The sequence below is a fragment of the Numida meleagris genome, chromosome 4 (assembly GCF_002078875.1).
Source record: "Numida meleagris isolate 19003 breed g44 Domestic line chromosome 4, NumMel1.0, whole genome shotgun sequence".
Taxonomy (NCBI): Eukaryota; Metazoa; Chordata; class Aves; order Galliformes; family Numididae; genus Numida; species Numida meleagris.
Genome location: NC_034412.1, coordinates 51,578,651 through 51,597,963, shown reverse-complemented (window position 1 = coordinate 51,597,963; position 19,313 = coordinate 51,578,651). Strand labels below are relative to the sequence as shown.

Genomic DNA, 19,313 nt, shown 5'->3' with positions numbered 1-19,313 from the left:
CGCTTTCACTGCACTTCCCAGACAGGAAGTTGCACAGACAAAACGAGGGGAAGAGCCAGTAAGATGTGTTCGCGTCTTCCCTGCTTCGCTCCTCCGCTCAAACATCACATCCAAGCCCAACTCCAGCATCATTCTGAAGGCGCTCCCCAATGATTTTTGCAGCTCTCCAACAGCCCGTCAGCCCCTCAAGAGGGAAGCAATGCTCCTGGCCCTCCTGTGCTTCCGAGCAGTAGGTAGGAGACTTCCTAGCTTCCTGCACAGGGCAGCGGTGAGCCGTCTCCCACCACGTGTGTAATTCCTGGGTCTGCCAAGCACCACGACTGCAGATGAGAGCACGTAGAGACACACGCTTCTGGCACACCCAGGCCTTTGAGCAGATTTCATCAGGAACAAAGGCTTTCAGCAAAATCTAAACAAAGTATTTAACATTCAACGAACCGTTCTGTGGTCACGTGGGGCTGAGATTTAGGTATTACAGTGGGATTTCCACGTGCGAGCACATGCTGTGGTCTCCTTTCAAGCTTAAGTCAGCTTGAAGTTTCTTTTTCACCTCCACATCGTCTTGGCAACTAAATTAAAAGTAATCCAATCTCGTGCTGCCCTTCCCTTTGATAACAGTCCTCTTCCACTGAGGAGGAACACACAAACACGGAGGGGGTAGACATCTGCAGATGCCCTGCTCTAAAAGAATAGCTGGAAACACAAAGTGTAACGCTGCTGTACTTCTGGCAAATGATGAACTAAGCCCTTTGCTGCCGGAGAGGTTTCCAAACAAAACACAGCAGCCGGTCTAATTCATAACTGTTTATTGTAAAACACTCAAGAGTTTAACATCATTAATGGCAAATTAACACTGTTAAAACACCTGCTGGATGGAATACAGAGTAAAGACAACTCTTATATTATATGGCAACATTTGAAAAACAAGAAACAAGAAAAAAAAGAATTGATTCTTAACTGTGTTGTTTGTTTTTTTTTTTAAACTCTACATCTTTCCTGAAAATATCTGGGCTGAGTCTCACCTATCCCGAGCCACTGCCTTGCTCCAGGCCTGGGGCCGAGCAGCCTGAAACGAGCACCCCTCAAGAGCACCCCCTGTCGAGGCGTACGGCAGCGGCCTGCTTTATAAATGAGAATCATGCCCTCTATCTTCAAAAGTGCTCCAGTGCTGACACTATGAAGCCTTTCTCCTGCACTGGCTAACATCTAACACAAAGGGCTGTATGTCCCATTAACTCCGCATGCTTTTTTTTTTTTTCTTTTTTTTTCCTTTTTTTTTTTCCTTTTTAAACAAGGCAACCGTTAAGATCAGAAGCTACATAACTGTCTTTATATTTTGCTCAGAAACCAATGGATGTTGCATGCAGCTGAAATATTAGCAGAGGCTCTGACTTCGATAAAGGTCAGTTTTCAAAGACCCACAAGTCAAAGGCAGAAAAAAAATGTTAGCGGCCTCTTGTGCAAAAGGAGCTAAAATATGCATGCATTGATGGCCATGATTGATCAGAATATAACTCAGGTCTCCAAACATCAAAACTGAAGCTTCATTTGGCTTAAGACACTGTTGAGCTCTATATCTTTACGAATTACAATGTGTATGCAACAACAAAGGAATCATCTCAACATAGCATCAGTTTGTATTTTGGCCTGTATTTTCAACACAAAAGCCTGCTCAGCAGCAAATGGTTTTCATATTTAGCAAAGACAGCGGCGCGTTGGTTTGGCTAACAGGGCTAACGAAAAGAAGAAAGCAGATTTTCAAGCTAACAGCCAACTAATTTTAGGCTGATTTCTCCCCTTTGACATCCTGTTTTTCTTGGTGCTCTTCCTGTTCCTTACCATCGGTTTGTAGCTGAAACAGCAATTTGTGCCCTGTCCTGCCCCGTCCCCTCCAAGAAACATGTCTCAAAAGCATGTTTGATTAATAGTAGAAACAAATTCTCCCCTAGCTGCACTTTGAAAGGATAATTAGTTCCTCCAAACTGCCACGTTTAACCATGAACAAGCAAATTACAACGTATTTCAGACATCATCTACAGTGACTAAAATTAGTTTAACTCTACTATTAAGTAATATAGAACATTTTGACATTTAATAGTCTGAAGTTTGGACATAAGACAGCTAATAAGGAAGAAAAGCTGCAGCTGAATCTGTTCCTGTGGAATAAATTCAGCCCAACTGAAAAAAACTAATTTTACCCAGAGGAAAATAACTCCGAGCAGTGTGCGACGGTGCTGACGCACGGAGAAGCGTTGCTCTTCAAGCACTGCCATCTCCAGTCCTTTCCTTGCGCGCCTGGATCATCTCCTTTGGAGCCTGTTTCCGGTCGGTGACCAACCCCAACCAAAACATGAAATCAATGAACCAGGTGGTGGGGTTGAACTTCAGGCCCAGCTCGCTGGCTGAGTAGTCAAAGGGGAAGGTGTGGTGGTAATTGTGGAAACCCTCACCTGGAAAGAGAGAGGGCATTAGGAGACTGCATGGCTGGCACACTAATGAATTTGGGAACATGCTCAGGTGGGACATCCCAGCCCGCTTCCGAAGCCCTGACCCCAGTGCAGGTTATGCTGCACCCCTGGCTACGGGAGACCTCTGGGGCAGACCCACAACTGGCTCCACTGTCAGCACTCTTGATTTTCCCTGCCTGGCTGCAACAGCTTCAAGAGGGGCGACTGGCAGCCAAGTAAAAAGCAGAGCCACTGCCTCTAGCAGAACAACGGAGCTTTCCTCCAGCACACGCAGCCTTCTCCAAGCCCTAGCTCAAAGCGGTGGCTAGTTGCGGGTGCCCACAAACCGCAACCAAGGTACAACAGAACGGGATTCGCTCTCAATTTGCAAGCCTCTGCTCAGGGCTGCAACACCTACCAATGGCTCCCAGATTGACGAAGGTGTTCTGCCTGGGGCTGATGTTCTTGTCATAAGGGCGGTTGCCGTACATGTGAGCGGCGCTGTTGACCAGCCAGCTGACGTTGAGGGAGATCGTGTAGCGGAGGATGGAGGCGAGGAAGTAGGCATTCCACAGACTCTCTCCCCAGAGGTACCACGGCACAACGGTGGGGATCACAAAGCACATGAGCACGACAGAACTCTTGTAGTACCTGCGGGGAAACAAAAGGACATCACTGCTGTGGTGGGAGTGATGGCAGGGGAATGAGGGGCTGGGTATCGCAAGATAAGTGCCCATCAGAACACTTGGCTGACGGTTGTAATGCAGAAGAACATGACTGGAACCAAGGGGCTGCAGAGGGACTGATTCCTGCTGGAGGTGTTTTAGGCTTGAATCAGACTGTTTCAAGCAAGCACCTGTGTCTTGACACGATGCATGAGAAATGCCAGAGCATTTATCTGTTGTGATAATCCTGGCCATGCTGGCACACTCTAACCACAAGACCTTCACATCTACTGAGCGAGCAAAGCCCTGGCTAGTAGTGCTCGGTACCGCAGGTAGCTAGCGAGAGCTATGAGGGATAGCTGTTGCCATTCCTGACCTCTTTGAAGCAGTGGCGTGAGTACTCACCTACTCACCTGCACTGAAAAGCACTAGGAGATGCAGGGGCTGGAAAGTGCCAGGTAAGTGACAGCTATGACATTTACGATACTATGGACAGATGCCAGGAAAAAAATGTTGCTAATTCAGGACAAAATTCAAGAATGGAGGAAAAGGCTTGACCCCAAACCCCATTTTTGCATGTCAAACTGAAATTACATCTCAGCAGCTCTTAGCTGTATCCAGCTCTTTAGAGCTTAAGGCGCTTGTTTGTTTTTTTTCTAAGAGAGAAACCATGCTGATGTATCAGGAGCAGTGTTAGGGAAAGGATTGTTAGCGATCCCCATTTTTACCTTTTGAGACAGATTTTAGCATCATTAATACTGTGGATGTTTCCAAACAATACTTAGAAATGCTTATAGCAAGCAACCTGCTATTAGCAAGCTAACAATCAGCTTTTCATTTCAGAAAGGCTGTCCTGTCACCCCATTCTCCCCAGACTTGGAAAACAGACACCCTAGCAGTTCACAGCAACAACAGCCTTTGCCATGGAGAAGCACAAAGCCAGCAGCCAGGCCAGTATGCCACTGGCTCTGCATCAGAAGAGCTGCCTCCTCTGCAGAAAGCAGTTGTGTGGCAGTGACTAGGGCTCCTTTTTGGTCTTTGCCTTTGTGTGGCTGTCAGGGCTCTCAGTAGTCTATGAGGAATGTAGGTACTTTCACAGACTGCTGCCCATGACTGGGAGGACTAAGTGAAAGTCTTTGATGGGAGAAAATAAAATAAAAAAAAACAACTAATGTGCATGCAACAGAGCATGTCCTACCTGGGCATCCAGAGGATGAACCAAGTACTGCATCTCACAGCTGGGGAAGGAGCAGTGCAGCACAGAAATTTTCAGCTATCTGCAGTCATATTTTACATTTTCCAGAGCGCAATTTAAAACACAGAGAGCACCAAATCCTGAAGCAGCAGGTAATGCTGGGGATGAAGAGCCAAGGCCCGGTCCCAGAGCAAAAACCCCAAGGTTCAGCACCTGTCAGTAAACTCCCAAGTCCCGAGTTCAAATCCCAATTACAGGCATTTGCTAAAACACACCTTTGCTGCACAAAACCTACATCATCGCTACACAGTCTGCAGCACAACCAAGGCAGAGCCTGCTTCTCACAGGAATCTTGGCAAAGGTACCAACACAGCCAAGAGGTGCTGCAGCAAACTGCAAAGGAGGCTTTGCAAACACCCACTGCTGACTGAGCCAATAACAGTGACAAAAAGTGGAAGGTAGTCAATTCCTCCCTCCTGCAGCTCCTCTGATGAAGGGAAAATCCTGCTGGTGCACAGCTTGATCTAATGCAAAGGCAACACAGATTTCAAGACTCAAACAAATGCTTCTCTTACTCAGAAAATGCTCAGAAAAGGGTGTTATGTGGTCTGCAGAGCACCTGTACCAAATGCTTGCTGGCAGGGAGCATCTTCCATTTCTGCCCACTGTGCAGTTACTCACGCAGAGGACACAGTGTGCTGCTCAGTTCCAACCTCTCACAGAGCATGTAAGCAATTTGAACTCAGTCTGTGCTAATTCTCAGGGGAGATAAATAATCCTGTGACGGATGACAGTCCCAAGAGAGGAAGCGAGTCTGAGCTGGCCCACCAGTGCCAAAGGTGAGTTTGCAGAGTGAGAAGTGCAATTCTGCATTAAGGCAGGTTGCGATTACACCTTTTACTCTGATGATGAAAGCACAAGGCCAAGAGCCCAGCAGCTTCTGCTGTGGCTGTTTTCCCAGCAAGCCCTGCATTTTGGAAAAGGACGAGGACAGGGCATGCTGCCTGTGTAGCAGAGCTGACCAAAACAGGCTGTGACCATCAGGAGTGTGGCCACACTAGCAGGCAGAGGAATGGCAGCAGGATCTCATGAGGGACAAAGGGGAAAGGTTCCAACAAGGAAGAAGCCACAGCTATGTGTCAGGACCCCTCTACCCAGCACCACAAGATGGCCACACACTCCCACTCACTTTCTTTGGAATCTGACAACGGGGTCATCCAGCAGGTCAGTGAAATCCAGCTTTCTTCCCTTTTCTATCACGTCTTTGTGCTTGCGCACAAACAGCCAGCCGATGTGGGCGAAGAAGAAGCCACGGCGGGCATTGTGTGGGTCCGCATCTGTCTCCGAGTACTTGTGGTGCACGCGGTGGTCTCGGCTCCACTCGTAGATGTCATTCTGCAGAGAGAGCAGGGTGGGGTGAGAGGAGAAAGGCCGCTCCTGCAGAATCACCCCAGCTCCTTCCCCGCACGGGAACGGCAACCAAACCTCCACGGATGCTCTTCAGAAACACTTGTGACTCAAGGTTGTGGCTGGTTACCACTGACACCTTCCAGGGAGAGAAACAGCAATGAAAATGGGACAGAGGTCGTGGAATGCTTCATGCACCTTCTCCTAACCTACACAGGAGCTGAACGTGCTCAACTGTTCTGAGGGATGAGTCTCTCACAAGAAAACTGGCATTTAAATTACTGTTTTGTCTGCAGGGATGTGTATGAGGTTGAGACATCAAATGAAACGTACCTACTTTTTGGGAAACAAGTCTTGAATTTGCAGCCAGGCTGGAACAAGAGTCTCAGGCCAACAACAGCAGCTCAGTGTTGAATGCAGATCAGATACAATTTAAGTTCAGTCCTGCCTCTGCTCAAGCTGTCAGCAGGTTCATGTCACTGAAATTCCCTGTGGCTGTAAGTGGCACTAAGGGGACAGCAGGGAGAAAGGGGTGGATGGCAATTTCAGAACTGAAGCAAGCCTTTCCAAGTTTACTTGACCGAAGAGATTTCAGACACCCGGTTTGCCTGTGCTGGACTGAACTTGTTGTTTCTGCAGCATTGCTGAGCTATTACTGTTACCACAGGGAAACCTTTCAAAAACTCAGGCCACACTCATCTGTGAATTCAGTAGCACCAAACTATTAAAAAAAAAGTTAGTGCCTGGATACACAACAGCATGAGCTTGAACGAGAGAATGCTTAGCTGAGTGCCCTTCTCTCTGCTCTTCCCGTCTTTGCACAGCCAGAGATGGTTCCAGACAGTAATACCAAAAGAAGGAAGGGCTTGGGTTGCTTCTAGGAACAGCAGTAGCACCCACAACCACCAACTACAGCAGCTTTGCTCCCAGCAGAACCGAGGAAGCCATTTGCGGTGTCTGTCACGAACCACAAAGCAGCAGCCGGCAAGGCAGAGGACACACTCAAGGACGCAGTAGGCCCAAGCTAACAACTGCGTACGTCCGTGTTTTGTGAAACAAAAGCTCTGTGCTAGTGGTGTAACAGAAATAATTCCTCTTTCTCTCAGCTACCAACATTTGAGAGAAAGTACCAAGGCCACCCGTGCTGCTGAACAACTCCAGGAGAGACAAGTGAGGAACAAAAGCCCACTGCACAGGAAAGCAAACTAAGTGGAGCAAAGCAAACCAAAGAAGGTCACCAAGCTCCTCAGTGAGAGCAAGAGCAGATTTTTACCTTGCTTCCATTTTTTTTTTTCCAACAGAGAAATGAAAGGGAGTACAGGCCTCTGCACTGCTTCAAGTGGCAGATTTAGTCTTCAGTGGGAGTAGCCAGAAAACTAGAAAATGCTAAGATCAAGTCATTTCAAAACAAAACAGGGCTATGCAAGAAACACACTTAGGAGGGGTCCTCTTTCTTAACCAGAAATGATCTTTCAACTGGAATTATTGACTGGTTTGCCGCAAGAGCGCTTAATAAAACTATTTGTGGCACAACAGGTAACCAGGTCAAAGCAATGATAATGACACTGTGAGAAATTAACTTGGCTGCTCACACCACAGAAAACACCTGCAGGGTTGACAAAAACGTGATTCCCCAGATGAAAGTGCTGGGAAGCTGTGAAACGACTGAATTGCATCTAATTAAAAAACACAAAGGCTAAGAGGAAATAAAGGCCAGAGGCCAGAGCTGTTGGCAATAAATACACCGACAACTGCAGCACTGCGCATGTAAATGAGAGCGTATTAATAGCAACCATTTTTCAGGAACGTGTCACTCTTGCTGAAGTTGCAGGTAAACACAGGAGTGAAATCCCCTCCAAAGCAGCGTGACAGCATCGTGCTGTGACAGTGATACAGACCAGAGGTTTCATTAGCAGATCCCTTAATCAACCCGCAGACCAGCACACGATGACAAATTGGGATGTGTAACAAAGAAATGGTGAAAAATGCAGTCGGCAGCAGGGCAAACACTGCTGCATCTGATGGCGTTTCAGAGGACGTTCAGCACGTCACACCCTCACACACCATGAAGTTACCGCTGTGCAGCACAGCTGCCCCTGCCCTTCAAGAAGGCAGCATCCAGGTATGCTGCAAGTATCTTCAAAGCTATCTCTTCCTCCCAAAGCCAAAAGGAGGGAGATGGACCTGAAAACTTGCTCACTGCCTGTTTGTAGTGGTGACAGCAGCCTTGAGAAGGCAGTGGATGTCATGGTAGTTAGGACCATGCTTCAGACTATTTAAAAGTTAGAGTGGGTGGTCTGGCCTTTCGTTTTCCTTCTGACACAGAGGTGCACAAAGGTAGCCTGAAGGTACTTTGAAGTACTTCACTGCTTCAAAATCATACCACGACCACAGCCAAAAGCAGTGATGAGGCCAAAACAAATGACAGTCAAATCCATAGCAACAGGGGAGCAGAATGCAAGGAAACTGCAACATTCATGCTCGCAGCAATCCAGCTTGACACATTCATTCAAACTACACAGGAAAGGTATGACCTGCTGTAAAACAGGAGGACGGTACCAGGGGGTTCTTCATAACTCAAAATGGTTGTTGAACACAGCGAGCAAAGGGTTTGTAAAGCTCTGAAAGGAACACAGCACCACAAAGGAGCTGCAATACGGCTCAGAACTAAGGTGGGGGTTACAGTAAAATGGGACATATCTCCATGCTCACACAAAAGCACTGTGGTCTTAGTAACGTGCAAAGAGACCAACAGGATGGATACTCTCCACCTTAGGAAGATAAATCAAAGATGATTCATCCTTGCTTCATCCTCTGAAAGGAAAAAGCTGAAAACTCAGGGCACAGCACACATGTGGTACTCAGTGCCAGAAGGGGTAATGGCAGCCAAGCCAGATCAGCGTAACGTTAGCACAGGTGCATGTAACTCTTTTGAACAACCAAAGGAGCAACTAAGTTCACACCACAATATCCTGGCTCTGGGCTACCTCCTACACCACCTGAGTGTTACAGAAAGATTTTGAAGCCTAAGATTGTGTATTAGGAAGCACAGAGCTCATACTGCACTTTTTGGTAACATTTAAATTCTACTGCTGAAAAACGCTGCATCAAACAGAGAGAAATTACAGCAGTGTGAAAGGATGTCTGCTCTCCTTTCTGGGCACGTGAAAACCTCTCACTGCTTGGCTAGACAAAGAGACCAGATTATGCTGACATATCTGCATGAGGTTTGCCCTTACACAAGTTTCCATGTTGTCCTCTGAAGTGTGGGGCCTGGCCTGGGTTAGGAGAGCCCCTGATCTGGGCATGTTCGACTTGGTCCTTAAGTAACCACTGCTCCTGGGCTGTCTATTAAGTGTTGTTTGTTGTGCAGTTGGTGAGAGGGTCTCTGCATCCCCTAGGCCAGCACTATGTACCATGAGCAAGTGTCTTCCTGCCGATAGATACATTTTCACTTCTGGCGTTTGTAAGCTGAAGTGATCACCATACAGGAGACACAGCTGCCTGGAGGCAAAGCATGAGGACAGGCAACCACAGTCCCACCTGGAAGGCCATGGAGTTAGCTACAGCCAGGAAGATCCGCAGAGGCAGCTTGGCTGTGTAGGAACGGTGGCTCCACAAGCGATGTGCACCAGCCGTCACGCCCAAGGCTGTCATCAGGAAACACAAATATGCTGAAAGACAAGAAAACAAAACACAAGGTATGCTGGGGTCAGCTTTTTTGTTTTTGCTCTCTTTGTCTTAAAGCCGATCCTCATCCCTGCCTGCTCAAGCCTCTGGGGATGCTCAGGAGATGAGGTAAGGATCTCAGCCCAGCTCTGCCCAGCAGCCCTGGGGATGCAGTGCTCTTCCTCCCACCCCTTCCCACTCTGCCGGTGCATTGTTCAGGGGAGTCTGGCAGCACCAAAGCATCGTGCTGTGAGGCATTTGCTCTGTGCGCCTTTGCCAGCTAAAGTGGAGCGAGGGTTCATCTCTCATCTCAGAAGTGCGGCCACAACACCACCAGCCTCCTCTGGACAGGTCTTTGCTCTACTTTCATCTGCCACCTAACTGAGAAGCCTCACTTCCCATCCCTGCAAATACAAACTGTGTCAGAGTTCCCACAATAAAAACTTCTCTCACCATCGAGAGTTTATGAATTGGTAATATAAATGCACCCGGGATCTCAGCATTCACAATCTCCTTCAGCTTCAGGAACTGCCTTTCCTTTCTGTAATTACAAGGTTGGCCAAGTAAACTTGCTTCGAGCATTTTTTCAGATAGCCAATGCAGCAAGGAAGTGGCTCTGTTCCATAGGCACTGTGCTCCAGCAGCAGCTGGAGCTTGCCCGGCGCGCATGAGGGACAGCAAGGAGGGACGTACTGCGTAACCCCAAGTGAACCAGGCCACTTCAGCTGCTCCCATTTTGGCTGCCCAGCTGTCACGATAGCAGGCTCTTATGTCTCCCTCCTTTAAGGGAGCAATGATTTCTCATACCGTGTCTTAAGAGTACACCCTCATTTTACAAGTGTACAATAGAGAAAACAAATTAAAAAGTGGATTCAAACAACAGGAACATCACAGGACAACCTGAAATGTGTTTGCATGGTGTAAGGTGGTGTCCTGTTCAGCCAGGGCCTCCTGCCACCTGAAACACACAGGTTGCTTGAACGAAAACATGCTTATTTTTAAATACCTAGAGAGTTCCTGGAGCAAAAAGGGAAAACAAAAGCCTTTCTCACAAATGCGACACACAAATGGAGTCAGAATGATCCTAATAATGATGAAACATCTCCAAAACCTGCTTTTGATTCCATCACTGAGGGGGCACTTCCCTTTTCAGCAGGCTGCAGCATTTCTGCTACTCCCAGAAAAGGCTCATCTGTGCAGGTTCATCCAATGTACCGAAGTCTATCACCAAATTCAGACTCCTGCCTGCTTCCTGAAGAGAACACACAGATGAACCAAAAACTATACACACTCTCTGCATGTTATATACATGTTTTGTTTTACAACTCTCAGATCAGTACCATTGTGGCACCGCAGCTACCTTGCACTTGTTTCATCTGCAGTCTCGCTGTTCTCACACTGCTCTGTCACTGCGAGGACACGGACTTCTCTCACACACCGAGGGGAAACCTATCCTGTCATCTTCTGTATGTGATACTGAGCTGTAGCAGGCTGATGAAGCAAGAATGTGGCAGAAACATCATTAAAAAGGGCCTTCCAAACTGCTCAAATGACTGTAATTGTGGGAACAGATCCGTGACACATCCAGCACTGACATTATTCCAGCAACACAGAAATATTAAGGCTGAATCATCAAACAAACATATCGCCTGCAGGTTTTATGGCTGGTCAACCTCACACTAGTCCTAGGGGCCGAAATCCTCTTCCTTCACCCGTCTCTTCCTTGCAGGGGGGTTGGTATTTTAGGAGCATCTTGCATTTGAATCCTATTTTCTACCATACTGTTAATGGAGACAGAGGTATCATAAAGAGGAACAGCTCGCTAGGCCTTCCTTAACACACGCAGAGGGGCTCTTTTCCTGGCAAAGCAACGCCGTTTGTTTTTTTGGCTTTGCAGAGGAGGAATCATACCAGCGAGAATCTTCCTAAAATAAAGGCTGAGGGCTGAAGCATCCCTAGGAAAAAAAAAAAATGCTCAGGAGTTTTATGGCCAGAGCAGACACATCCTGTTGGACAGATGCACAGCGCGGAGCAGAGGGAGAAGCAGTTCAGAGGGAACACTGAGGATGAGGGGAAAGGGATCAAACAAACGAACCTGTATGCAAGGATGAGGGAGAGAACCTGTGTGTGGGGCTGCAGAGAGGACTCAGGAAAGAAAGGAGCAGAGGTTCGTGCACTGAGCACACAGGGAGCCGGCGGGTTGCTAGGCTCCAAGTGCACGGTGCCTGTGCACAGATGCTATTTATGGGAACGCGCCAGAATCAATAGGCAGAAGGTTTTTATCCAACATGCTTATTAATGACCTGAAACAAAGGCAAACCACATATTAATTACAACTGCAGATGATGCTAAATTTGGAGCAACAGTGAGAGAGCTAAGAAACACAAAAGGATCCATGCAGAAACAGGGAAAGCACAGCTCAAAATGAGAATCTGCCTGGATAGAAAAAAGCAAAGTAAAACCGTCTGTGCCGTGAGCACAGACAGAGATCTGCAAATGAGGATGTGACACCTGGGGAAGCAGGTGCCTGCCAGGAGGATCACCAGCAGCACATAAAATATTCTGAGCTTGCAACACGATAGGGCAGCGAGACATCAGTGTGATGTTGAACGGCAGGCACAGGGGTATCGTCTCACAGCCGGAGAGAAGCACTGCAAACTACACCAGGCACATCGTTTAAAAATTGATGGGATAGGAGACTGGCAGCACAAAACATTTGAGCCATCTTTTTCAGAACAGCTCATCATCCCCATGGATGGATTTCCAGAAACTCTTATTACAGCAAGTGCCAAAGCTCCTCTGAAAACCTGTGTGTCTGTGGGGCCGCCTCTTAGGAGGATATGTGGAGATACTGCCAGTCTGTGGCAACTTCAGAGGCATCAGAAAATCATCCTCTGCTCTACACAGTTGCTTAAATCAGAGCAGATCTCTCCTTCAGGTATCTTAAACTCTGTTGCATGCCAAACATCAAAATTTGAACCTCTTTTTTTTTTTTTTTTCCCCTCAAAGCACATTGAAGATGTGATACCCATTAGTGAAAGTGGATTCCAGGTGGCTTTTGCCCCTTACCTGGTTGTAACAACAGCAGACCAACCAAAGCCAGAAATCCACCAGGCACTAGGTGTGCTCTGCACACCTGAACAATGCTGGCTCCCGACATGCTTCTCAAGCAGAAGACACTGCTATCAGATAGCAACCAGCCACACGTTGCCAATGTCAAACAAAGCCCAGTTACATGGAGCCAATGACAATCATCTCTGAGGGACACAGCAGCAGATATGAAAATAGTATTTGGGAGACAAAATCAATTGCACATTTACAGTGGTGCGACCGTCAATATCTGAATGTGCTTTAACATACGGCAGCCGCTCTTCAGAGAAAGACAGCAGTCGTGCTGCTTGCTGTGGTCATGTCAACGCCAAATGCACTGGGCAAATGGCAAAGGGGCCCGAGGGAGCAGGCAAGAGGCACTTCTTAATGTTTTTTTCCCTTATTTCTTTTTTCCCTCTTTTTGACTTTTGACATCTTGACTCATTAAAGTAAATAACAATTTGAGGGTTTAAACTAACAGAGATGGACACGCGACATTTGTGAATTTACACGCTGACATTTACCTCTGCTTATTCAGCCAGAGCAAAACTGCTTGCTAGGGAATTTTTAATAACTGAATGCATAAAACTCAAGGTCTTCCATCAGGCTACAAGAACTGCGTGAGAAATACAAACAGCAAGTTGCTCAAGCACAAACCCAGCGTTGCAAAGCTGACTGATCGTCATAAATATGCAACACCGCTGTACCTTACAGTCAGAATTTTTCTAAAAGTCAAATTGTATCTGCATATCCTCCATCCACGTTCCATTCCTCATTTGTGGGGTTTTTTGTTGTTGTTCACTGGTAGGTTTAGGACTAATTCATGATACCAGCTAATCTGCCCAAACTGAGAAAGCATTGCCCTGATGTTCAGCGGTGGCCTAACTCCTTTTCCACCAGAGGCATTCAAGGAAACCTGCTCTCCTGACCTGGAACTGCCTTCATGAAGGAGGCAAACTTCCCACCGTGGGCCCTGCCAAGAAGAAACGCTGAGTCGGTGCTCTGACCCCGGGGTCTCTGCTGGCAGACGCAGCCGAATGGCCACCCCACTGCTGGCTGAGCCCTGCTAACTATCACAGGCTGGCACCACGAGCACCTCGGGCTGGATTCAAACCAACGACCCAGAATTAAAAAGAACCATTTCCCCGAGTCACCCGCTGTACAGCACGCGCCAGCACTCGGGGGAGCCGTGCATTCATGTGAAGAGCAACCGTGTGAAATCTCAGGGCAGGAGCGGGTTCATCTAAAATTAGACCTACACATCCTCTGAGCTGCTCTAAATCGAACTGAGAGAGAAAAAGAGGAGACGAAACGTGTCAAAAGGCAGCGGGGAGGCAGAGCTGCAAAGAAGAGCAGTTTGGCCGTGGTGCTCCAGGAGAAGCCATCTGTCACAACCTCTTGGCCCCGCCGTCACCAGCCTGGGAAATCCAGTTTGCCCCTGCTTCAGCGCACATGCCTGTGTATGCATTTTCAGGAACATTCCCCAGAGCCAGCCCTTTTGGCTGAGTATCCAAAAGACTTTAATCCGGTTGGAATAGCAGAAATGTTCATGTTGACAACTGAGGCCAAAGTGACGTTAAAAAAAAGCCAGTAGAGCAGTGGAAATTGCAAGGACAGCGAGAATTCCGGAGAATACTAAAATTCCCCCAGGAAGCACATGCAGATTCCCTGAACTCACCAGCAATGGAAGACTGCCTTAAGATGCTGAACAGTTTGTATTTTTAGATCAAAAGAGAAGGCTGGAAGATGCTCCGATTTCTCTGAAATTTTTGATGCTTCTGTGTAGCCTCTCTTGGCTCAGCTGGATCCTGCGCCATCACAAAACCATGGGCAGATTTCACTTTCTCGCCCCGTGACCTCACCGCTGCCCTCAATCCACAGGCTGGCTGGGGCTCCACTGCCTTTTAAGTGCTCTAGAAACGCCAACAAATAATTAGCGCCGATTTTGTCTCTTTTCTCAAGGACGGAAAGAAAGAAAGCGTGAGCTTCAGCCACCGGCCCTCAGCCAACTCAGGCACACGAGTCTCTCCCTCTGCGTCAAAGGTGGAGCCAAGGCCAAAAGAGCCCGAGGAGAGCATTGGTAGTGGCACAAGCCAGTCCCACTGATGGCAGCAGGGAAGGAGCAGCCCACCTACGAGCACCATCACAACAGATCCGCTCACTACAAGGCTCGTATTTTCCACACCAACAGCATGGTGTGTTACGGAAAGAAGTTAAGAAGCTGATGGTGCTGGCCACTGTCAAAGTTTTACAAAAGGCAAAAAACCTTTGCGCATATTCCATCCTCGAGAAAAAGGAGTTTCTGTCCTTTTTTTTTCTACGGCATTCTGCCATTTCCAACCAGTGCTGTTACCCAGCACCTGTATGTTTCCCGTTTACATCACTTTCTGACCAAACAACTGCAGGCTGAGGACATTCAGTGATTCATCTCCTAGCATGACCCGTCCCAAAACTCAAGCTCAGCTCCATGCATTTGCAGCCGCTGCTCTACAACCAGCCCCCTCTTCCTCCTGGAAAAACACACTTATCCTCTTGGGCATTGCCTGAGAAGCCAGATGGAGCGGAAAAAGCCCCCTCCAGAAATCCCATCCTCCTGGTGCGGAGTAGGGGTGGCACGGAGGATTCCTGCCACCAGCAGCTGGCACTCAGCTCTCTCCTCCCATTCACATCAGCCTCACTTTACTCAGTACAGTAATTCTGAATGCTCTCTGGCAGAGCATCACATTTTATTGTTAGCCTCCACTGTGAAAATAAAATCTGATTGCAAGAAATTGCTCAGCTTCAATTATAACATCAGAGTCAATTGCAAGTGCAATCGTAATTGCAGGGAAGGAAGGCACAGTGGCAGTGATGAGGATGCATACTAAGTTCTGGTGGGCGAGCTGACATTCCCCAGCCCGGCCCTCCCAAAGGAGCAAGCAGCGCTTTTCCCTCTGACTGCAGAGACCAGAACGAGTGCAGATGAGCTGGTCTGCACAGCTCTCGCTGCTCTGCCTGTTGGCATCTCCTGAAGAAGGATGAAACGGAGACAGGGAACAAATATACATGCTTAAAGCTGAACATAGGGAAACCACCTACAGCAGCAGCTAGAGCAGGAACGCTGAGGAAGGAAAAACATCCGAGCAGCAGGAGCATCACCTCGACCAGGGCACCTCAGAGCAGGGAGATCTCTGCTGAGACTACAGCGAGATAAGGGGTTGTGTTCAGTACCTGCTCCCCAACCCAAAATCTTGCCCGCAGGAATCACCTGAACGTAACCACTGCAGGACCCAAGGGTGCTCCCAGCAGAGTGGCAGCAGACATGACAGTGGAAGTTTTAATCAAGTGTCTCCAATCCATATCCGTGAAATGGAGACAGCATTTTCACCTCCTTCTTCCAGAGAGGTCCCAGAGGTACTGAGTGCAGCCCATTTGGAGCCATGACTCTTATTTACAGCCATCTGCACAGAGCTGCTAACACAATGGGAGCTTCTGTAAGCGAGCACAGCGCGCACAGAAGTGGTTAACGACCAAAACCTGTTCATACCGCAAGAGCCAGTAGATGGCACTCAAGAACATGCAAGCCTTCCGAAACGTGCAAGCACAATAAAACTTGCATCTGCAGTGCACACCAGCAACATGTGCCTCATTGCTCGGGTCACTCCCTGCACGGGCTGAGGAGGCAGCGGTGATCCTGCGGAGCCCTCCGGGCACCACAACGATCCTGTGCCAGCAGCACAATGCCTTTCAGCTCTCCTGGAGATGGGATGCCAGTGCAATAGCACTGATATGTCCCAAACACTGCCAAGAACAGGTTGAGAATCCTCCCCTCCCACGGAGCACAAGGCCATCCTCCTCCCCAGCTCTCAGGCTCCAGCAAGTCATATCAGTGTGTGAACCAGCAGCTGTGCACCTGGGTATCAGGCAGCCAAGGAGGCACATCCTGAAGATACGGGTTTCTGAGTATCTCCTGTCTTAAGGCAGTGACAGGCCACGCGTGTGTCAGTTTTTCAAGTCAAGAGTGCCAGTAACGCTCAGCAGCCTGAAAGAAAAGGGTTTAAAATAGGTGAGGCGTTCTGTTTCAGTTCGTTGTTCTTCTGTATTTTTGGGCTACGTTGTGCACTTCCACATCAGCCCCCTGTGAGGGCTAAAAAGCAGCTTTTTCCAAACAGAATTTCAGACCGTTACGCAGAGCAGGGGACGTACCCTAGGCACAGCGCTGGGATGTGCCACGGGGCACGCCAGGGCTGCTCGATGGCTCGCTCACACGCGTTAGCTACTGTACTACCCAGCCAAGGCAGTCACCAGCTCATGGAAAATTCTGACATGAGTAATTTTATTGTTTTTGTTCAGCTTGGACTGAAACCAAATTCCAGGGAGGCACCGGGATGGCCCCGAAAGCCTCTGTTTTACCCAGTTTAAGCACGCATCCCTTGAAAGATAACCCAGTTCCCAGGACTCCCCAGGCGGTCTGGTTGCATTACCCAGAGCTGGTGGGGATCCTGCTGCTCCGTGTGTGGCACAAGGAGCAGTATCACCGGCTCCTAGCAGTAGTGCAGGAGGCAATCGGAACAGAGGAGTACAGATAATCCCGAGTAAACACCCAACTGGGCCTCCACTTGCCAGCTTTTTCCATTGTCTATTATGTGCAGCTGGACAAGTGTCAATAAATTGCCAGTGGAAATGGGTCCCGCTGAGCATGCAGTTCAGCTTGATCAGCTGTTTCCTAGGTGGCACCATGGCATTTCAGCTACGCTTAGGTGAACTGAGAATCACCAAGCGGGCTCAGCACAGAGCGCCCTGTCTGTCCCAGCTATGGATGTCACTGGGGAAGGCAAAGTAAGGAGCCAGGAAAGCGCTGGTGAGCCCCTGACAACCGTCCACATCCTGCTGTGGGTTACACGCGGTGCTGGCAGCAGCAGCCACACTCTGCACATGTGTCCCTGTGGCTCACCTGCAAGGCAGCAGGGGACAAATCAACACGATGGCTGGTGCAAGATTGCTGATGAGTTTTCCAAGTGCTGAGCTTGGAATTAGAAAGAAAACAGCGTGCGGATCCATTGAGGGCTGCAGCTCTTCAGTTCACACCCTCTAATGCACATTTCTGTTCAACACAACCCTACGTGGCACTGAGGGACACGGTCAGTGGGCACGGTGGTGATGGGCTGATGGCTGGACTTGGTGATCTTCGAGGTCTTTTCCAACCTTAATGATTCTCTGATTCTACGTCCTCACCAAACTTCACCACTGTGCAGCCCTACATTTCACCAAGCGAGGCCGCATTCATTAACTTCAGCAGCAACAACCCTGCCTTTGTCTGCCCGACCCCAGCGCGGCAGCACGCACTTTTGCTGGAGCTGTTCTGCAGGAGGGGCTGTATTCTCACGGCTGGAGCCAGCGCGCTCGCTCCCTGCTGAAGAGCTCCTGTAAAACCTCCCGTAAAACTTGGTGGTCTGCTGCTGGGCGGCTGTTAAAAATAACGACGTCGAGAAACGGCAGGCTCTCCATCTGCGAGAAAGGGATTAAGTTGCAAAGTCGTCGAGACACGTTTATTATTTAGCACCTCTGTAACATCGACGAGAAAAAGAAAGACCTTGGAGGACGGGGGGTAATTCAATCCTCCTGCCCTGAGGAGCTTCCTAATTAAGGCGCAGAGGAATCGGGGGATTCCGATGCAGGAGAAGGAAGCCCACCTGCCCGCACGCGGTGGGACCCGCAGCGGTCGGAAGGAGCCCGCGGCTCCCGATGCCGGCCTCGAGCCCCGAGCCCCGCTCTCCCGGCTCCGAACAAAGCAGCTCCAGCCCCCCGCGCTCCTCCGTCGCTCAGCCCGGCACCTCGCGGCTCTCGGCCGTATTCGCACAGCGCCACGCCGCGACGCGGCGCTCGGCCCGGCGGTCCCGCAGCCCGGTGCGTCGCGATCCCGGGGGACAAAGGATGGCCGTGCCCCCTCCCGACCGAAGCGTGAAAACGGGGGCGTCCGTAAAGCCGCAGCCCGAGGGCCGGCTCTCCGCAGGACCTTCCGCGCGAAGCATCACCCCTCCGGCCTTTCTGCGTCTCTCTCCCCGGCTGCAGAAACGGACGGATGCGAGCGGGGAGCGCCCACCGTTTCTACAGCAACGGGCGGAGGACCCACAAAGGCGCCGCCGCCGCGCGGCCCCGGCCCCGGCCGCCCCCGCCGCCCCACTCACCCCACATCAGGGTGAGCAGCTGCGCCCGCGGCACCAGGCTGAGCGCGTACACGGCGCCCAGGTGCAGCAGCCCCATCAGCACCACGTTGCGCCAGACGATGGCTTGTCTGCTGCCCGCCGCCATCTCGCCGCCGCTCTGAGGGGAGGGAGAGAGAGAAGGAGAGAGGGAGGCGGCCCGGCCGGGGGGCGCCTGGGGGCGGGCGGCCGGCCCGCTCCGCTCCGCTGCCTCTCCTCCTCCTCTTCCTCCTCCTCCTCCTTCTTCTCCTTCTCCACGGCGCTCCCACACCGCGGCGGTGGGAGAGGAGAGGAGGGGAGAGGAGGGGACGGGAGCCCGCCGGCCCCGCATAGCGACAGCCAATGGCCGCCGCCGCCCGGCAGTGGTGCCGCCCGCCGCCTCGCTGCCGGGGCCCAACCGGCGCGAGGGGTCCCCGACGGCCGTGGCGACGGCCATGGCAACGGGCAGGGGCCGCCCGGAGGGCCGCGCTGCGAGCTAGCGAGCGGGTGCGGGGGTGTGGCGAGGCAGCGGGAGCTCATTCGTGCAGCGGCGAGGCTGGGCCGGGACCGCACCCGGTGCCCGGCAAAGGAGGGACCCTGCATGGAGCCGGAGTGGGGAGAACCCCTCTGCACCCGCCGCGTGGCTCCCCGTGCTGCCTCTGGGCAGGGCTCATCGTTG

General features: G+C 50.2%; 1 protein-coding gene across 1 annotated transcript; it reads right to left on the bottom strand.

Annotated features, from left to right (window-relative positions):
- SCD5 (stearoyl-CoA desaturase 5) lies at positions 790-19,106 on the bottom strand. The gene is made up of 5 exons (XM_021397139.1): positions 18,641-19,106; positions 9,258-9,388; positions 5,497-5,702; positions 2,866-3,098; positions 790-2,450 (listed from the first exon to the last, which is right to left on the bottom strand). The coding sequence occupies exons 1-5, from the start codon at positions 19,089-19,091 to the stop codon at positions 2,260-2,262; spliced, it is 1,212 nt and encodes a 403-aa protein (XP_021252814.1). The 5' UTR covers positions 19,092-19,106; the 3' UTR covers positions 790-2,259.

Coding starts and splice junctions, on each gene's coding strand:
- SCD5 (XM_021397139.1), bottom strand. CDS start 19,091: ATGGCCGTCGCCACGGCCGTCGGGGACCCCTCGCGCCGGTTGGGCCCC. Junction 5,703..9,257: donor CTAACTCCATGGCCTTCCAG/GTGGGACTGTGG, acceptor CTCTCTCTGCAG/AATGACATCTACGAGTGGAG. Junction 2,451..2,865: donor CGTCAATCTGGGAGCCATTG/GTAGGTGTTGCA, acceptor CTCTCTTTCCAG/GTGAGGGTTTCCACAATTAC.